The sequence below is a fragment of the Cajanus cajan genome, chromosome 4, assembly GCF_000230855.2.
Source record: "Cajanus cajan strain Asha chromosome 4, NIPB_CcT2T_4, whole genome shotgun sequence".
Taxonomy (NCBI): Eukaryota; Viridiplantae; Streptophyta; class Magnoliopsida; order Fabales; family Fabaceae; genus Cajanus; species Cajanus cajan.
In genome coordinates, this window is record NC_138520.1 from 9,714,611 (window position 1) to 9,734,862 (window position 20,252).

General features: G+C 36.5%; 1 protein-coding gene across 2 annotated transcripts; it reads right to left on the reverse strand.

Annotated features, from left to right (window-relative positions):
* Positions 1 to 245: 245 nt before the first annotated feature.
* Positions 246 to 18,720, reverse strand: LOC109802457 (cationic amino acid transporter 2, vacuolar). Of its 2 annotated transcripts, XM_083072202.1 has the most exons (15): positions 18,063 to 18,720; positions 17,507 to 17,708; positions 16,891 to 16,975; positions 16,362 to 16,502; positions 15,457 to 15,575; positions 15,266 to 15,362; positions 12,812 to 12,967; positions 4,726 to 4,898; positions 4,556 to 4,622; positions 3,906 to 4,064; positions 2,864 to 3,128; positions 2,268 to 2,373; positions 1,867 to 1,979; positions 1,566 to 1,641; positions 246 to 834 (listed from the first exon to the last, which is right to left on the reverse strand). In XM_083072202.1, the coding sequence occupies exons 1-15, from the start codon at positions 18,208 to 18,210 to the stop codon at positions 678 to 680; spliced, it is 2,064 nt and encodes a 687-aa protein (XP_082928328.1). In that variant the 5' UTR covers positions 18,211 to 18,720; the 3' UTR covers positions 246 to 677. The 2 variants fall into 2 exon arrangements, with proteins under 2 accessions (XP_082928328.1, XP_020219426.1); XM_020363837.3 differs by lacking the exon at positions 12,812 to 12,967 and having other exon boundaries at positions 18,063 to 18,718.
* Positions 18,721 to 20,252: the final 1,532 nt, after the last annotated feature.

Consider the following 20,252-nt stretch of genomic DNA (forward strand, 5'->3'; position numbering starts at 1 on the left):
CCCACAATAGCAGATCTCTGGATAAAGTCATGGGAAAAGTGCAGTTTAAATTGGAAGTTTGTTCTATGTATATACATGACTTCGGGAAGGGTACTCCTTCACTTCACACGTTTTCAAAATTCTGAATACATGTTCTTATTCGGTGGTTCCTTGAGAATTGAAATCGGTAGCTAGATTCATGTTAACCGGCTCACTTTGAATTTTTTTTAATGACATTGAATTTCTACTGTCATCATTCTACCATGGAAAACAGAAAATAGTAGGTTTTCTTAATGATATATATATACAACAAATTTGTACAACTTGTCAACATCACTTTCTGCGTCTTAGAAAATAGACTCCTCTAATGTTTTCATTGTTCCAAAACAAAAAAGATGAATTTAAATTACAAAGATCAAGCTAAATTTACATTCTTTTGAACATGCCCTAAGTCACTCACACAGAACAAGATATATCGTACAAATGGTACACAATGAGGGAACAAATGAGATATATTTTAGGCACACCACAGTGACATTCTTCTCGAGAAGAAAAAAAATATTAAACACGACCCTAAGCTTGAGAAGCACTTCTGTACGAGATTACATGTTCAACCGGGGGAACTGCACTATTTTCTTTGGCTTGAGATGCAAGCAATCTTCACACAGACATATTCCTCCTAATTTGGTTTGTAGAAATTAAGCAAGACATCTTGTGTGAGTTTGGTAAATTTCATCCACTTGCTTCACTGGCACATAAATTGCATCTTTTAGAGAGCTATGTGTTCGGCCATAAAACACGTACACTAGTAGTCCTGTTGCCAGCCATATAGAAACACGCAACCATGTACCATCTCTGAAAGAAAGATAAGCAAGAATTAGATAAAGCATGCAATTCAATTAACAAAGTCTCAACATAGAATTTCTGATTCGACAAAATACATTGAAGATGTCTTAATAGTTTTGTCCACATGCCTCTTCTCTGTTCTTGTAGGATGAAAGTTCAATTTATTGCAGAGTTTCTTTCAGGACATGGACATTCCGTTTGTAAAAACAGAGATAAAAAAATGAAAACAACAATTACATGTACTTTTGATTTAATAAAGAAAAGTTTCACTTTGGTTCCTAGATTTGCAGGAATATGTAGTTATTGAATTGTACTAAATTTTATTATTCATTTATAAACTATAAATATAAACCAACGACTAAGGAGGAAGGATAATTCACTAAAAGAAACTAAACAGTTCAATTAACATTACATATGATATGACTATCATTATACTATTAGAGTCCCTGCCTGTTTACTCAGATGAAGATGAAGTTTAGTTTGCCACCGTTAAAGCAGGCATAGCAGAAAGAAAATACCAGATAGATTCTGATATTCATTTTAAAAAATATTTATAAATGGATAGATGGTCCCTGAGTTACTTTTAGTCTTGAAATCAAACCACTTCCTTCAGTTTCAATATTTCATATCTGTGGAAAAACTTAAATGTTCAAGATTTCACACAACTTGACAGAAAAAATATATACAAAAGGTGAGCTTGATTAATCAAAAGTATTAGCAAATTAAGTATCAATGCTTACCCAAGATTAACAAGTAAGTAGCAATTGATGAGAATGCAAGCTATGGGAAGCAGTGGCACAAATGGGCAAATGAAACCTGAAAAAAGATTAAATTATTGTTATTTATCTTAAACTGAACAGGCTTAATGGCCAACCTACTTTCTACAGTTCGTTTTGATAGTACACTATGCTTGTTCAATACACTTCGTGTGTGTGACATTGCATTACATCTACATTAGTCGACAGGAATGAGATACTACCCACACAGGCAACACTAATGACATAAATTTATGAAACACAAGGAAATGATTGTAAGACATACCTCCAGAGTGCCCAAAGTTATGCCGTGCGTCATCTTGATCTATACAGGTTAGGAAAACAAAACAACACAAAAGAAGAGCACCTCCTACTCCACAAAATGCGAAGCGAATATAACTGTCAATATCATAAAAACATTCTCAAGACTAGGAACATCAAGCAATCTTTAAATGACACGATAAACACTAATGAAGTGCATATTTATTGTAGAGATTTTCCATTAATAATATTGTCAAACCACTCCACTTCCCAGAGCATAAGGCCAAGTCCCTAAATAGTCCACTTCTTTGCATTTCAAACCAGCCACCATACTATTTAGGGATCTTGAATCCTTGACCATGAATTAATATATTGTTATTAAATGTGCAGCTTAAGCAAAGTTACATAATCTGCAACTAGACTAACCTAAGAAGAGTTAAATCTGAAGCAGCGTATGCAAGGACAAACGCCCCTAAACATATGAATGCTATGATCCACCCAACAACAATTCGCCTGTTACCTTCATTTAGATCTGCACCCAAAATAAACAAATAAATTAAGGAGAAAAGAAACATATGCCAAATGACAAAAAGAGAATAACAATCTGGATATAGTCTAAATCAATCCTCACAAGTGAACTAGTGTTAGCTACTTGAGAAACATAGATTATAGGTTTAATTATCCTTTTAGCCTTGTAGTTTCATAAACTTTACTTTTTAGTTTCTATTGTAAAAAATGTTTCATTTTAACTTTTATACATATCATTTTTGTTTCTTTTTAGTCCTTATCATCTATTACTAGAGGGACTAAAAAATAAAGTTTATGAAACTAAAAGAATTAAAAAGAAACAAAAATGATATGTATTAAGACTAAAAATATTTTTATTTATAGGAACTAAAAGGTAAAGTTGATGAAACTATAGGTACCAAAAGGGTAATTAAACCAAAATTATATATCTGGAGTACTGAAAGTATATTATCTATTATAGAGATCAGTAAAGGAGAAGCGAAATGATAACTCACGGTTGCCTACAGCAAGATGTTTAGCAAAATCAATCATAACATCTTCCTTAACAATTAAAGGCTTTCTGTCCTCAGCAGTACCAACATTTGCAGCATCTGTATATTCCACATCTGTCTCTGCACTGTTCAAACTACACCGCTTTAACACCGAAACAATTGAATCCTGGAGAGATGGAGGCAATGGGACTTCATCTGGAGGAATATATCTTAGGATCAACACAGACACTGCCACCATGGTGAATGCTAAAAGCGTACCCACACTAACCTGCAGGAGAAAAGGTACATGCACATTAATACTACTATAGACATTTACATGACAGTCAAAGGATCTTTAGGAGAAGACCATACATGCCATTAGTACTACTATAGACATTAATGATTTCATGAGTATGCAATCACAAACAAGAAAAGAAGATCTAGCCACATTAAGATAAACAGCCACAAGTTGTTAAACAGATTCATTGTAGACTTTTATTGAAGAATTCCTGGTGTCATGACCCGTATAGTGTCACACATTGTTATTACATGTACATGAATGATAAATACACATTATTTAATACACTATATTATTAGTTCATATTTTAAAAAGTGAATTTAGTTACCTCATAAGCAGGTCACTATTCAAAGAGTATTTACTTTTATAGAAGAGTAAGAGCTTGTTTGGATACAAATTTTGAAGCGCTTTTGAGAACTTTTCTACTTAAAAATATTGTTCATTTTCAATAGAGAAACTCTTAAAAGTGCTTTTAGCTTGTATTCAAATAGACTCAAAATTGTCTATACTCTATATAGTGATAGTATAATGGGTTTTTATATTGTCATTCGATCACATATGGCCATGAGTCATGTATGTTAAGTTTGTATGCTTTGAAGGTCAAAAATCATACCATGATTTCTTGTTAGTTGATTGTGCAAAAGTTTTTATTCTAACAATGTATAAAAATTAAACTGATAAACTCTATACTGCAATGCATATGTCAATTAGTACTGAAATTTTTATACACTAAAGCGAAAAGTCCTAGCAGATAATTTCTGGGCTTACCATTCCTGCCAGTTGAGAGACTTCCATAAAAAATGCCAAGATTGAAGCCATAACACCAGTAGCTATTGTGCCCTTAACAGGAACTTGAGTCTGCTTATTTATATCAGAAAAAAAAGGTGGCAGTAGCCCATCCCTTGCCATAGACATCAAAATTCGTGGCTGGGAAACATCGAAGAAAACACATTTATCATTTTTGCCTTGTAAATTAAATACTTGAAAAGAAAAAAGGACTAATTTGTGATGAATGGAACTATATGATTGAATGATTCGAATGAAATTCACTAGACTAACCTAGGTTTTCTTGTCCATTGCAAAATGCAAATGAATTACTAGTAACATTTTCTTTTGTGCTGAAAATCAAGGTGTGTATTGAAACATTGATAACATTTTTCTATGAATACCTCCACCTGTAACATTCTCCTAGAAATGATCAAGTAACACAAATCCTTAATCAATACCTACCACTATCTACTCGATAGAAATATCATTTAATTTTCCTCTTCAACAAAAGGTAATTTCATTACACTTACTAGGTATCATTAATATGAGAATCTAGAGATTTCCATTTGTTTAACAAAAATCTTGAGCGACTGAACAATTTATAATATGACATTAAAAAAATGAAGCTAAACAACTTTCATTGGTTTTACCTGGGGAAGTATTCCACCCAACAAAGCTGAGCAGAGAGCTGTGAAAGCTCCAGCATTTATAATGTAACTGCAATCACGAACAAGAAACTTGTCTTTGGCAAATACTACATAGATTGAGCCATCAAAACTTAATGAAGATTGAAGAATGAGATGCCAAATTGTAAACTCACGCTGCCCATTGCATCCCTTGATTAGCAAATGCAGATGATATTGGGGTATCCGGATCAATTGCATAATAAGGTACTAAACCAACTACAACAACGGACACCATCATATAAATCCCACAACAAAGAAACAGTGAACCACCAATACCAAGGGGTAAATCTCGTTGAGGATTTTTTACCTGTTCATCAAGTGAACAATTGTCAGCAGTTTGAACAATTGAACATCCTTTGTATAGATTATTTCTTTTTCTCATACTTGAATCTGAATAATTTTCATGTTATTGAATTGATGGATACAATAAAATAAATAGGCATAAAACATAATCAATCCCTAAAGTTTAGGGATTTAGATAAAACTAACTAAGGAAACTAAACTAGAAATTAGGAGAGGATAAACTAGTATATCTAAACTATATTTTATAGAATTATCTTAACACTCCCCCTCAAGCTGGAGCATATATATCATATGCATCTAGCTTGTTACATATATATGTTATCCTAGGACCTCGTAAAGATTTAGTAAAGATATCTGCAAGTTGATCCTTGGAGCAAACTGAGGTGGTCTTAATGATACCGGAGAGGATCTTTTCTTTGATGAAATGGCAGTCAACCTCTATATGCTTTGTTCTCTCATGAAAAACTGGATTAGAGGAGAGGTATAAAGCTGACTGGTTATCACAAACTAGTTCCATATGACCAACCTTGCAAAACTGCAACTCTTGAATTAAGAATTTTAGCCACAAGAGTTCACATGTGGTGTGAGCCATAGCACGGTATTCTGCTTCTGTACTTGATCGTGCAACAACACTTTGCTTTTTACTCTTCCATGAGACAAGATTACCACCCATGAAGACACAATAGCCTGATGTTGATCGTCTATCACTTGCATCACCTGCCCAATCTGCATCTGAATATCCAACAATGTCTGTATGTCCTCTATCATTGTAAACAAGTCCTTTTCCTGAAGATCTTTTGATGTATCTAAGGATTCGAACAACTGCAAGGCAATGACTCTCACAGGAAGAGTTAAGAAACTGACTTACAACACTCACAGGAAAAGATATATCAGGTCTGGTCATGGTGAGATAATTCAATTTTCCCACTAATCTCCGATATCTCCCTGGGTCAGGATAAGGCTCCCCCTGACTAGGCATAAGCTTCACATTGGGATCCATGGGAGTGCCAACTGGCTTACTGTTGAGAGTAATGGTGAATGGAGAGAACATATTCCTTGTGTATTGCAAAGCAAAAGATGTGTTTAAATACAAAGCAGTGGGCCTAGGCCCATAAGATAAAAAACTATAAGATAAAAAACTATAAGATAAAACTATATCTAACACTCCCCCTCAAGCTGGTGTATATAGATCATATGCACCAAGCTTGTTACAAATATAATCAATCCTAGGACCCGTAATGATTTGGTGAAGACATCTGCCAACTGATCAGTAGAGTTAACAAACTGAGTAGTAATGTCCCCAGATAAAATCTTCTCACGAATGAAGTGACAATCTATTTCAATGTGTTTGGTCCTCTCGTGAAATACTGGATTTGAGGCAATATGAAGGGCAGCTTGGTTATCACATATGAGAGTCATCTGTGTAACTTCGCCAAATCTCAGTTCTTTAAGCAACTGTTTGAGCCAAATGAGCTCACACGTAGCAGAGGCCATAGCACGGTATTCTGCTTCTGCACTAGATCTTGCCACTACATTTTGATTCTTACTTTTCCAGGAAATCAAGTTATCACCGATAAAGACACAATAACTTGAGGTGGATCTCCTGTCAGAGGGAGAGCCTGCCCAATCTGCATCTGAGTATCCCACAACTTGGGTATGATTGTTGTAGCCATATAATAAACCTTTTCCTGGAGCACCTTTGATATACTTCAGAATGTGGATGACTGCATTCCAATGTCCTGCACATGAAGAATTGAGAAATTGACTCACCACACTAACCGCAAAAGAGATGTCAGGACGAGTTACCGTGAGATAATTCAATTTCCCAACCAGTCTTCTGTACCTCTCAGGATCTGAGAAAGGCTCCCCCTGACTAGGTAGAAGTTTAGCATTAGGATCCATAGGTGTATCAATGGGCTTGGAATTCATTAGCCCAGTTTCCTCTAAAATATTCAATGCATACTTTCTTTGAGATATTACAATTCCATTTGTAGATTGCGCTACCTCAATCCCCAAGAAATACCTAAGTTTACCAAGGTCTTTTGTCTGAAAGTGATGGCAAAGATGTTGTTTTATCTGAGAAATGCCATGATGATCACTACCAGTAAGAACAATATCATCAACATACACTATCAAGTAGATGCACCCAGCAGTGGAATGTCGATAAAAGACCGAATGATCAGCTTCGCTTCGAGTCATCCCAAACTGTTGGACTACAGTACTGAATCTACCAAACCATGCCCTTGGAGATTGCTTAAGACCATAAAGTGATTTGCGGAGACGACATACCAAACCGGAAGACTCCCCCTGAGCAAAAAACCCAGGAGGTTGCTCCATATAAATTTCCTCAAGCAAATCCCCATGAAGAAAGGAATTTTTAACATCCAGTTGATAGAGAGGCCAACGGCGAAGAGCAGCCATGGCTAAGAATAATCTGACAGAGGTCATCTTGGCAACAGGAGAGAAAGTGTCACCATAGTCTAATCCAAAAATTTGAGTATAACCTTTGGCGACCAAACGAGCTTTGAGTCGATCAATGGTGCCATCAGGACCAACCTTGACTGTGAAGATCCATCGACATCCAACCACAGACTTCCCAGGAGGCAAAGAAACAAGATCCCAAGTACCATTGTTCTGAAGAGCACACAGTTCATCAAGCATGGCTTGTCTCCAACCAGGGTGGGCCAAGGCATCACCTACATTTTTAGGAATAGACACAGAGGAAAGAGAAGAGAGACAAGTATATTGGGAGGGGGATAATCGGTGATAACTCAGAGTAATATAATGAGAGGAAGGATTACGAGTAGAACGATTACCTTTCCGAAGGGCAATAGGGAGGTCAGACTCAAGTGGTTGGGCCGGAGGAGACGAAGGAGGTGGCACCGAAGTAGAGTCGGGTGGGGTCCAATGGGAAGGCTGGAGCGTTGCCGACGATGATAAACTTGAAGTGGAGGCTGAGGTGGTGGGTCGGGTGACACAGCAGACACAGGAGGAGTATCAAAGACAAGAGGTAAGGGTGAAGGGGCAAGGACAGGTGTAGGAGAAGATGAAGTAGATGAAAAGTAGAGAGAAGACTCAAGAAAGGTGACATCAGCTGAAATTAAGTAGCGACGAAGGGAGCGTGAGAAACATTTATACCCTTTTTGAGACCTAGGATACCCTAAAAAGACACATTTATGAGATCGAGCGGAAAGTTTGTCAAGACCAGGACTGTGATTATGGACAAAACACGTAGATCAAAAGACGCGAGGAGGTAGAGGGTGGAGAGGTTGAGTGGGAAATAAAATAGAGTGAGGTATTTGGTTGTTGAGGACAGAAGATGGCATTCGATTGATGAGATAGCAAGCAGTGAGAACAACCCCAAAAAGGTTGAGGAACGTGACCATGAAGTAAGAGGGTGCGAGTGGTCTCAATTAGGTGTCTATTTTTGCGCTCAGCCACCCCATTTTGTTGAGGGGTATATGCACAAGAAGTCTGATGAAGAATGCCATGGGAAGCCATGAAGGCTTTAAAGGAGTGAGAGAGGTATTCACGAGCATTATCACTACGAAAAGTACGAATAGAAACACCAAATTGAGTTTGAATTTCATTATAAAAAGATTGAAATATGGAAAATAATTCGGAACGAGATTTCATTAAAAATAACCAAGTACATCGAGAGTAATCATCAATAAAAGTGACAAAATACTGAAATCCTAAAGTGGACGGGACCCGACTCAGCCCCCAAATATTAGAATGAACTAAAGCAAAAGGAGACGATGCTCGGTTGTGGACACTCGGAGAAAAGGAACTACGACTATGTTTGCCTAACTGACACGACTCACACGATAAATGAGACAACTTAGACAGACGTGGTACAAGATGTTTGAAGCTTGGCAAGGCTAGGATGACCTAATTGAGCATGGATGAGGGAAGGGGAATCCGCCACCAAACCAACAGGAGCAGAGGTGCATAGGTGATAAAGGCCATGAGACTCACATCCGGTGCCAATCATCCGTCCCGAACTCCGGTCCTGTAAGAAAACAGAATCTTTGGTAAAAGAAATAAGGCAATCAAGAGAACGAGTAACACGACTAAGGGATAATAAATTAAAGGGAGACTCTGGGACATAAAGGACATTGTCAATGGAGAGAGAAGGAGAAAGATGAACAGTACCAACACCATGAGATGTGGCGCGAGAACCATTAGCCATAGTGATAGAGAGTAAATAAGTAGAGGTAGAAAGAGATGAGAAAAGAGACCGATTACCAGAAATATGATCGGTAGCACCAAAATCTAGGACCCAAGGGCCAAGAGAGGTGGAGTGAGTGAGACCAACAAACGAAGGGCCTGTGTGCGCAACAAAAGCAGTGGAATTGGAAGCTTGACGTTCTTCATACCATTTAAGGAAGTCATTGAAGAGAGCTGGGGGCCCAGAGCCAGAACTATCAGAGGGGGTAGCACCAGATGCAGTAGAGACAGGAGAGGCAGTGTGGGCAACAGCAGTAGTAGGGCGAGGGGGACGACCATGTAAGACATAACAATGGTCAATTGTGTGGCCCAGTTTGTGACAGTGATCACACTTGGGACGACCTTTGCCCAGTTTGCGAGAACGCTGATGATCATCACGTTGAGAAAGCAAAGCAGAGGAGTCGCCAGTGGGAGCTGAAGAAGGTATGTCAGGGGAAAACTTGCAAGGCACACGCAACAGAGTGGACCAAGCCGAGTTCAAGGTAGGCACGGTCGGAGATCCCAAAATCTGATCACGAATGGAAGAGTACTCATCAGGAAGCCCATACAATGCCATCAACATAAAGAATGTTTGGCGTTGCTCTAGTTCCTTGGCAAGAGTGTCAGCAGGAGGCAAAAGTTCATTGAAGTCATGTAGGAGGCCATGAACTTTGCCCAAATACTCAGCCATGGAGCCATCAAGGCGTCGTGGGGAGATGATATTCTGGAGATTTTGACACACACCATAGAGACGTTGAGTATCATTGGTGTATAACACTCGGGCTTGTTCCCATACACCAACACATGTCTCATGGGCACGAAAAATTTGCTTTAGGGAGGGATGAATGGTCGACTTAAGGACACTACAAATTTGAGCGTCAATTTTCAACCAATGAGGACGATCCTTCTCATCAACGGAAGCAGCTGTCTGGGTAAGGTGAGCAACGTAATCCTGTCCCTTAAGCCAAAGCTTGATATCCGAAGCCCAAGTATCATAATTGGTGCCATCTAACTTGTCAATGGAAAGAGAGACATTGACATAATTAGTGAAAATAGCAAAGTCAGGCCGATCAGCGGAAGAGGAAGCCATAGATGCTGTAACAGGAGAGAGAAGAAAAAAACGGCCCGAGAAGGAAGAGATTCGTGACAAACGAGGTCCGATCACAAAACAAATAGTAGATCGGGGTAGAGGAGGTCAGGGCGAGTCCGGCGCCGGTGATCGCCGCCGGAAAAGTCGCCGGACGCGCCGCCACGCGCGACGGCTGACGAAGAGGAGAGAGAAAACGCACCCAACACGGAAGCGGCGCGTGGGGGCGCGTGCGGCCTCCGTTTGCCGCGCGACCGATGGCGTTGGGTTCGCCGGAGGAAGGCGAGTTGGGTGGGGGGGTCGCCGGCCGGAAAGGTGGCGGCGGCGGCGGCAGCGAAGAAAAACCCTAAAAAAATAGGAAAAATTGCCGGAAAGAGACACGACTGAGTGGATAGCCGGAAAACGGAATGAGACACGTTTTCCGGACACCGATGAACAGTGGGTCCACCGGAAAGTCAAGGATAGGCTCTAGATTCCATGTTGAGAGTAATGGTGAATGGAGAGAACATATTCCTTGTGTATTGCAAAGCAAAAGATGTGTTTAAATACAAAGCAGTGGGCCTAGGCCCATAAGATAAAAAACTATAAGATAAAAAACTATAAGATAAAACTATATCTAACACTTACAATCTGTAAGTCCGGTCTCTTCTAGAATATCAAGAGCATATTTTCTCTGAGAAATAGCAATACCGGACTTTGACTAAGCGACCTCAATCCCAAGAAAATAACGTAGGGGACCTAAATCTTTAGTTTGAAAGTGTTTAAATAAATGTTGCTTCAGAGCCTTGATGCCCTCCTGATCATCACCTGTAATCACAATATCATCTACATAAACAACAAGATAGATAAATTTATGTGTCAATGAGCGTCTAAAGAAGACAGAGTGGTCTGCCTCGCAGCGGATCATTCCAAATTCCTGTATAACTTTGCTAAACCGACCAAACCAAACACGAGGTGATTGTTTGAGGCCATACAAGGACTTTTGTAATTTACATACAAGACTAGACCCCCCTTTAGCAACAAACCCGGGAGGTTGATCCATATAAATCTCCTCCTCCAAATCACCATGTAAGAAGGCATTTTTGATGTCTAATTGAAACAAAGGCCAATGCCTCATAGCAGCCATGGCTAGGAAGAGACGAACTGAGGCCATCTTTGCAACTGGAGAGAAAAGCTGTAATCCAAACCATATACTTACGTGTATCCTTTAGCCACAAGACGAGCTTTCAATCTATCCACTTGTCCATCAGGGCCCACTTTAACATTAAATACCCACCGACAACCAACAACAGATTTTCCAGGTGGAGGTGGGACAAGTACCCAAGTGTGGTTGGAGTCTAAAGCTGTCATCTCATCAATCATTGCTTGTCACCATCCTAGATGGGTTAAGGCCTCCTGTACTGTCTTGGGAATGGTAATAAAGGAAATAGCAGAGACAAAAGCATAATAAGTAAGAGACAAACGATGATATGAAAGAAAGTTATAAATAGGATGAGGATTACAAGTAGAACGACTACCTTTACAAAGAGCAATGGGCAAGTCAACTGAGGTAGGTGGGGCCGGAGTAGGTGAGGAGATTGAAGCAGGAGTAGAATCACATGGCTCAATTGTAGAATCATTGGGAGGAACAACAGTATGTGATCGACGCTCATAGGTTATCCCAAATCGGTGAGAGGATTGTCAGACCCTGGTAGTGCGGGAGGATCTGGTGCCTCTAAAGTAGCAGGTGTGGTAGGAGGCACACTATGATCAAAATGAGGAATAGGCAATACCTGAGAGAGGAGATCTGAGTCAACCAGAGAGACATCTGTGGCAATAAAATATGGTGTATCTTCAAAGAAAGTGACATCTGCACTGGTGTAAAATCAATGCGTAGCAGGAGAGTAACAACAGTACCCCTTTTGGACACGGGAGTATCCTAAGAACACACATTTGATGACCCGAGCAGACAGCTTATCACATCCTGAGAAAAGATCATGGACAAAACAAGTACAACCAAAGACACGAGGATGAACAGAGTAAAGGGGTTCCAATGGGTATAATAGGGAATGAGGTACTTGATCATTCAAGACAGACGATGTCATTCGATTTATTAGATATCCTGCAGTGAGGACAGCATCGCCCCACAACTTTGGGGGTGCATTGGCATTCAATAAAAGAGTACGAGCAATGTCCATAATATGTCTATGTTTTCGCTCAGCTACACCATTTTGTTGAGGTGTATGAGGGCAACTAGATTGATGTAGAATGCCATGAGAAGCCATAAATGATTTGAAGCAATCTGAAAAATATTCTTTAGCATTATCGCTTCGTAAAATCTGAATTACTTTGCCAAATTGAATTTTGATCTCCGAATAGAAACTTAGGAAAATATTGAATAACTCAGAACGATTTTTCATCGAAAATATCCAAGTACATCTAGAAAAATCATCAATAAAGGTGACGTAATACCTATGCCCCAAAAGAGAAGGAACACGACTAGGACCCCAAACATCAGAATGAATAACATCAAAAGGAGACATAGCTCGAGTATTAACACTATTAGGAAAAGAAGCTCTAACATGCTTTCCTAATTGACACGACTCACACTCTAAAGATTCTAACCGTAAGAGATGAGGTACCATTTTCTTTAATTTATTCAAGCTTGGATGACCCAGGCGACGGTGGATTAAACCAGGAGACTCAATAGATGCACATATGGTAGAGGTAGAAGGCTGAAGGTAGTAGAGACCATGTGATTCAGATCCAGCTCCAATCGTCTGTCCCGTACTCCGGTCCTGTATCAAGAAAGAATCAGAAGTGAAGGTTATGACACAGTTTAGTGACCGAGTCAACTTACTTATAGAAATCAAATTAAAGGGACATCCAGGAACTAGTAAAACAGATTTTAATGGTAGTGATGGAAGATGTGATATTTGACCAATACCAGTGGCTTGAACTTTTGACCCATCTGCAAGAGTGATATGATGTGGAGTTTTAGGTGATGATAGGTTACGGAAAAGGGAGACATTACAGGTTAGGTGATCAGAAGCACCGGAGTCCAAAACCCAAGGTCCAATAGACGTAGAATGAGAGAGACAGACTCTAGAATTACCAGTATGAGCAACAGTGATGGAGGAAGGGACCTGTTTAGTCGCCTTTAGTTGAAGATACTCTTTGTAATCATCGGCAGATAATGTGATTGGATGATTGCTCTTGGGTTCAATCTTGACTTCTAGAGCCGAAGTCGGAGATTGAGCCACTTTAGCTGTCTTGCTCGAAAAGCCATGCAAGGAATAACACTTGTCTCGTGTATCCCATCTCTTTGGCAGTAGGTACAATGGAGGTTTCCTCTACCCCCTTTACCACGAACACGACCTCGACCACGCCCTCGACTTCCACAGTCAGTTGAACTAGGGATAAAAGAAGAGGGTGTGCCATTCTTGGAAATCTCTGCCATGAAGAGAAAAAAGAGAAGAACAGCAAAAAAAAACACCTCCAAACAATCCGGAAAGACCTCCGAGATAGCAACCAAACAGTCTCGAAATTCCGTGGCAGCACCCAAACAACCACGAAAATCCAAACAGCAACCAAACGACCACCTACAGTGTGACCCACAACCTAAAAAGGGTCAAAACAAGAAGAGGGAGGGCCGGCGAGTCCAATGGTGCAAACGGCGTCGCAAATAGAGGCCTGGAGGGCGGCGCGTGAACCCCACGCGCCGGCGAGCTTTTCTGACAAAAATCGTGCGTGAGAGCGCGTGAGACACCGTTCTGGAGGTGGCTCGCGACGGAAGGGCCGATCGGCGACCTCTGAACACTCAGGCGGCGTCAACTCCGACAACCGCTGACAAAATTCGAAAAACCCTAGATGCCTTGGTGGCGGCTGGGTTAGGGTTTCCAAACCAGGACCAGAATGCTCTGATACCAACTTGAATCTGAATAATTTTCATGTTATTGAATTGATGGATACAATAAAATAAATAGGCATAAAACATAATCAATCCCTAAAATTTAGAGATTTAGATAAAACTAACTAAGGAAACTAAACTAGAAATTAGGAGAAGATAAACTAGTATATCTAAACTATATCTTATAAAATTATCTTAACACTCATCATGTTATAATTATAAGTATGAAGTATTCACTGAATTTTTCAACATCTAATCTTCACTGGAAACCTGGCTTGGCTACCACTAATGTATCCGCTCTCAATAAGTATTTTTCATCCATAAATTTCAAATCCAAGACACTTGTTTAAGGAATTCGAGTAGAGTTTGAGTTAAATATGTTTTTATCTCTAAAATATCAATTTTTTTCCTATTAATTTATATAAAATATGATTAAATATGTCTTTAATTTCTAAATTTTTGTTAATTTTTATTTTTAGTCTCCGAATAAATTTTTGACTATTTTTAGTTCTTAAAATTTTGTCAATTTTCATATTTAGACCTTTGAACATTTTCTCCTGTCAATATTTTTATCTTTGTCTTCAAAATTTTTTGTTCATATAAAATTTTTTTAGAGAATAAAACCAAATGAGAAATGTTTAGGGACTAAAATTAAGAATCGATAAAAGTTTATGGACTAAAAACATATCTAATACTATAAATTCATTAATCCTACATTGGAAAAATGACATTTTTTTAAACTTTTTTATTTTTGCTATGATTCAATATATATCTTCTATCGCAAGTAAATTTGTTTGACCGTAAAATTCTTCTTCTAAATATTTAATACAATTAAATATATAATTATCACAAGTCACAACTGCATATTAGAATTCAAACTTAACATTACTGACTAAATTAAAATAAATAATTTCATATTAGTTGATTTACGTGCTCATCTGGAAAAGAAAAAATGATGTAGTTTAAGTCCCTCAGAAAAACATAAAAACGTGAGTGAGGAGCTAAAACACATCACTTTGTTATAAGTAGGGATTTAAAAATGAATAAAACTTATATAGGATGAAAAAAATAGTTATATTTTCAAAGATTAAAATATATTTAAATATTTTCTTTCCACTATTCAAAAGATTGAGCTGCCTAAATATTTATTATTTAACTAAAATAAAGTGAAGCAATCATGGTATACCTCTTCAGCAGTGCTGGCAACTGCATCAAAACCTATATATGCAAAGAACACTGTTGCAGAACCAGCCAGCATCCCATCAACCCCAAAGGGGAAAAACCTATGCAACCAAAATAGAGAAGCCATATCATATTGGAAAGTGCAAAAACAAAATATTTATAGTACCAATTGGCAATTAGGAAATGAAAAAGTACCCCATAGGAAGTTCATATCCAACCCATCCAGATTTGAATCCCACGTAACCACCAGCTGCTATGACAAAAAGCAATGCACATACATTCACCGTTGTCACTATGCTTTGTATCGCTGTGCTCTGCATGTATTAAGTACACTAAGTTTTTGGATATTTTAATTATAAATAATAAAGAACAGTGATTGGATAGAGAATGCAAACAAGTTACACACCAACCAAAAGGAAAAGGAAAAGGAAACTCTAGCTCATACAGTCAAGAAATATAAACAAAATAAAATTTTGGTTGAATTATTCTATAAATTCCTAAATTCTTACAATAAATTTTTAAATTAGTCTCTACAATATGAAAATTTTATACTCTAGATAAAAATTCTTGTATTTTCACTATTATTATTTATTTATTTTTGCATAATTTTTATTTAGTGAAAGAATTTTAAATGAGTTAATCACCTATATACTGCCAGTGTAAACTGGCAACAACCAATTATATCTTTTAATTGTGTCATGTCACTATAAAAAATATATCTTTTAATAGTGATATGACACAATTAAAAAATATAATTGGTTGCTAATGTAAAAAACTTTACACTGACAGTGTATAGGTGATTAACTCATTTTAAATAAGCCTTTATTCGATGATAATTATTAAGTTTTCATTAGATTTTATAAATCATAAGAGTCTACTTAAAGACTTGGATAAATTATAGAAATTTAATTCCTAGATAACATAACTGAATAGGTCATTGTAATTTATTAGAATTTTTAAACAGATCCTTATAGTTTAGTAAAAACGTTTCCTACAAATAGTAAACTACTAAAAAATCTTGATAAATATAAAGACTTGTCACAAAACTTTTAAACTAATTTGAAAATTTAAGCTTAAATAAGATTATAGTAGAAAGTTACCTCTTTGATCCCCACACATAAGAGTCCAGTAACAACTAATACCAAGATTGCTGCACATGGATCCACAGCCACATCTGTTCCAGGAATATAATGGCGCGCTAAGAAGATGGGTAAATTATCCGCACCACCAAAAAGTGCACCCTAATCACACAAGTATTATATTTGATATTAGTGTTAAACCAATTTTACTTCAAATAAATCAGCTAATTTGTTTATTATTTTAAGACATGTAAAACATCCAATAGAATTTCTGAAATTAAAAAAAAATGAAAACAGAAGATTTTTCATACTCGTACACCAAGAAAATTATTTTATTTGCAATATTAAAGAAATAAGAATATTTTGCATGACATATTATCCTTACAGATTCACCTAACTAATGAAAATTATATAAATGAAAGGTGGGTCAAGCTCAAACTACTAAAAATATGAAAGAGCAACCATAAACACAAAGTTGAATTTGGATGATATAATCAACATATTCTAATAGAAGCAAAAACTCAATATAAGAATTAAAATAATATCATACCAAATTGGGGGTTATGCCACGAGCAACAGCAGCACTACCGATTGTATATTCCAATATCAAGGACCAACCAATCAACCAAGCAACACTGAAAATATAAGTAATTATTTTGTTGATGTATTCCCAATTAAGAATGACATAAGTTTCTTTCATATAAAAATAATGCAAATTAACTTCACTAGACCACATGATGTAAATTGAATTCACCTAAAATCAAGTTATCATAAAAAAAATACTATCCCCTTCCCCTCCCAATTTAAAAGAAAAAAAAAATCAAATAATATTTTAATAAAGACTACATGTATATTTTATTGACCAACAAATATTGGTTCAATAAGTAAGTAATAAAATCGTATCCTACAAAAATGTGAGTTTGATTTTCGCTGTCAATGACATATTCTAACCTTAATGTATAACAGTTTCTAAAGCTCAACTTACCTAAATTTTTCATTTCAGCAAAAACCTAAAATTAAAACATATATCTTCTATATCAAAAGTAATCTTCTTTTGAGTTGTTAAAATTCAATGGATTTATTATTTTTGCACACAGAAATCTTAGAATTACAAAGAAAAACAAAGATGAAGAATAATGTTGAAACACAAAGAAAGAGAAGAGTACCCTTCACCAAGACAAATGTATGAATAGTGATATGCACTTCCAGCAGAAGGGCAACGACTAGCCAACTCTGCATAGCAAAATGCAGAAAGAGCAGCTGCTAATCCTGCAATCAGAAAAGAAACTGCCAAAGCTGGTCCAGCATGCTCTCGTGCAACCGTTCCCACCAGAACATACACTCCAGCACCAATTGTTGAACCAACCCCTGATTATCATAACATATCAACTCAATTTGCAAAACAATAAGAATTCAGATTGAAAATGCTTTGTGGAGTGGAAAATGAGAAAAATAAACACGTTATTGGTTAATAACCAAATATGTGGCATGCTCACAGAAATATAAAAAATGTGAAGGCAAATGTTGCACTGTGAATGAGAAAATGGCGGGAAAAGTTTCATATCCGACAACATCGTCAAATCAAGGGTCAAACATGAACATAAACCGAACATTATCCTTTCCCACATAACAACACCGAATTTCAAGGAAAGTTATAACAATTCCTAGATGAAAACACGATTGAAGATGAAATTTTGAAGAGAATGGAATTGAATTAATTACCAACTGCAATGAGATCAGGAATATTTAGCTCCTTGGCAAGGAGAGGCTCAACGTTCCTACGTGAGGAATCAACCTGCTTCCTTCTAGTTAAGAACTTCAAGGAATCCCATGAACCCTTTTGAGAATGTGAACCAACGGAAACACCCATCAAAGAAAACACACACAAAATCCAATTTCCGTTTATGGGAAAATCAAATCAATGATTGTCCCAATATCAAAAATGGTGTTGTGACCAATATATTAATTTTGCATTCAGATCAAAATGTAATTAATGTCGATTGACCAATCAATGTGGTCGCATTCCAATCACAAATTGCTTTAGTTTGTGGGAAGAATCAGAGAAAGCACAAATTCTCCTTGCTTTTTGTGGTGGGGTTGTTGCCTTGAAGGACAAAACAAGCAAAATAATTGGTGCCTTCTAAAAGAAGAAACAACTCCAATTCCAAATCGGAACTCCTCTTGTTTGTAATTATTATTTTTTTAATCGTAAGAAATGATTGAGAAGCTATGAGGAAGATGATGATTATGAGCAACATCCACAAATGACAAAGTTGATCGATTGATAGGAGATGTTTTTTGTTTTTTGTTTTTTTTTTATCAATGATATTTTTTTTGTGTTTTTGTTTTTTGTTTTGATCAGTGATAGAGTATATGGGAATGGTTAGAGCAATGTGATATGCATATGCTGCTATAAATACTGGAGCATATGTTACCCCCATGACATACGGACAGGTTTGTAAGTAAGGAAACTTAAATAAAGCATAACGCTATTTATGTGACATTACGTGTTGACGTTGCATTTGCTTAATAAAGTCGCCATGTTTCATTCTCAACATTATAAATTTCATTGTCAATGACTCAATGAAGAGAGTGTTCGTGTTTCGGATATGTATACGCCGAGAAAAGTTTTAGATAGAGTAATAATGTTATTTTATATATCAACTTTCATATAATTTTGATTTTCTATATATGTTATAAATATCTATATATATTTTCTAAATATGATTACGTTACGATACATACTTACATATGTTTTATAAATATTACGTTTATGATTAATTGTTAATATAAAAATCTAATTATAAATACTTCTCATATGAAGTTATTATTATTATTTTTTCTACCATTATCACTATAGAATTATTGTCATTATTATTATTACTGTTATTATTATTGATGTCACTACTAATATTGTTTCATTATCTCTACATGGCAAGGACGATGATGGTAGTAGTAGTAACGACAATAATAACAATGTTAATGATGACGATAGTAATGTTAATAATCATGGAGATAACAATAATAATGATTTCATTATTAAGAAAGTATTTATATTTGAATTTTAATCTCAATAATGGATTATTTTTGTCTATAATTTAAAGACTATTATTTAACCATTTGAGACTATCTATAATCATGTTTACTATTTATGGGAGTGTATCAAATGAGTATAGTGAGCATATTGAATTAGAACATGTCTTATTATGAGATATGAAAGGTTAAGTAATAACCTTTGGATTAAATTTAATGAAATTAATTTGATTTTTTTATTACTAACATTGTGAAACTAATTATTGTTTATTTAATGTTTTAAAACTTTAAGGATTAAGAAATTTTTATGAATTTAATTGTTTGAGAATTATTTTGTATTGAAGTCAAAGTTGATCAAGTTTAACAGGAGATATATAAGATTTTTTTAAGACTTAAAAATTCATAAGTTCATATATAAGAAATTTAAAGAAAAATTTTAGAGATAGGCTTTAGAGCAAAAGAAGACTGATCTTCCATTTGACTTCACGAAATTGCTCTAATCCTTCCTTGAAGTTTAAATTGTAGGAGTTGAGTTGAGATTCAAAATTTCAGAGCTAAGAATCAGGAGTTGAGGTTGTCACGTGATGAGAGCTAAGGAGTAGAGCTTAAATTGTTTGGGGTAAAGTAGAAATATTGAAGAGATAAAAAGCATTTATGCAAATATTGAAAAGTTCTGCTTCCAGATAAAAACGATTGAGCCAAAATGTACAAGCTCAAGCTCGTGTTCAGTGTCATGCCCAACACACCTATTTAAAGATTAAGCAACACACTTAATGACTTTTTTTTTAACAGCACTTGGGTATGTTTGGATAAACATGGAACCTAACAAATGTAACAATGCACTTCCTCGTGTAACTTCAACGGGATTTTTAATAAAAG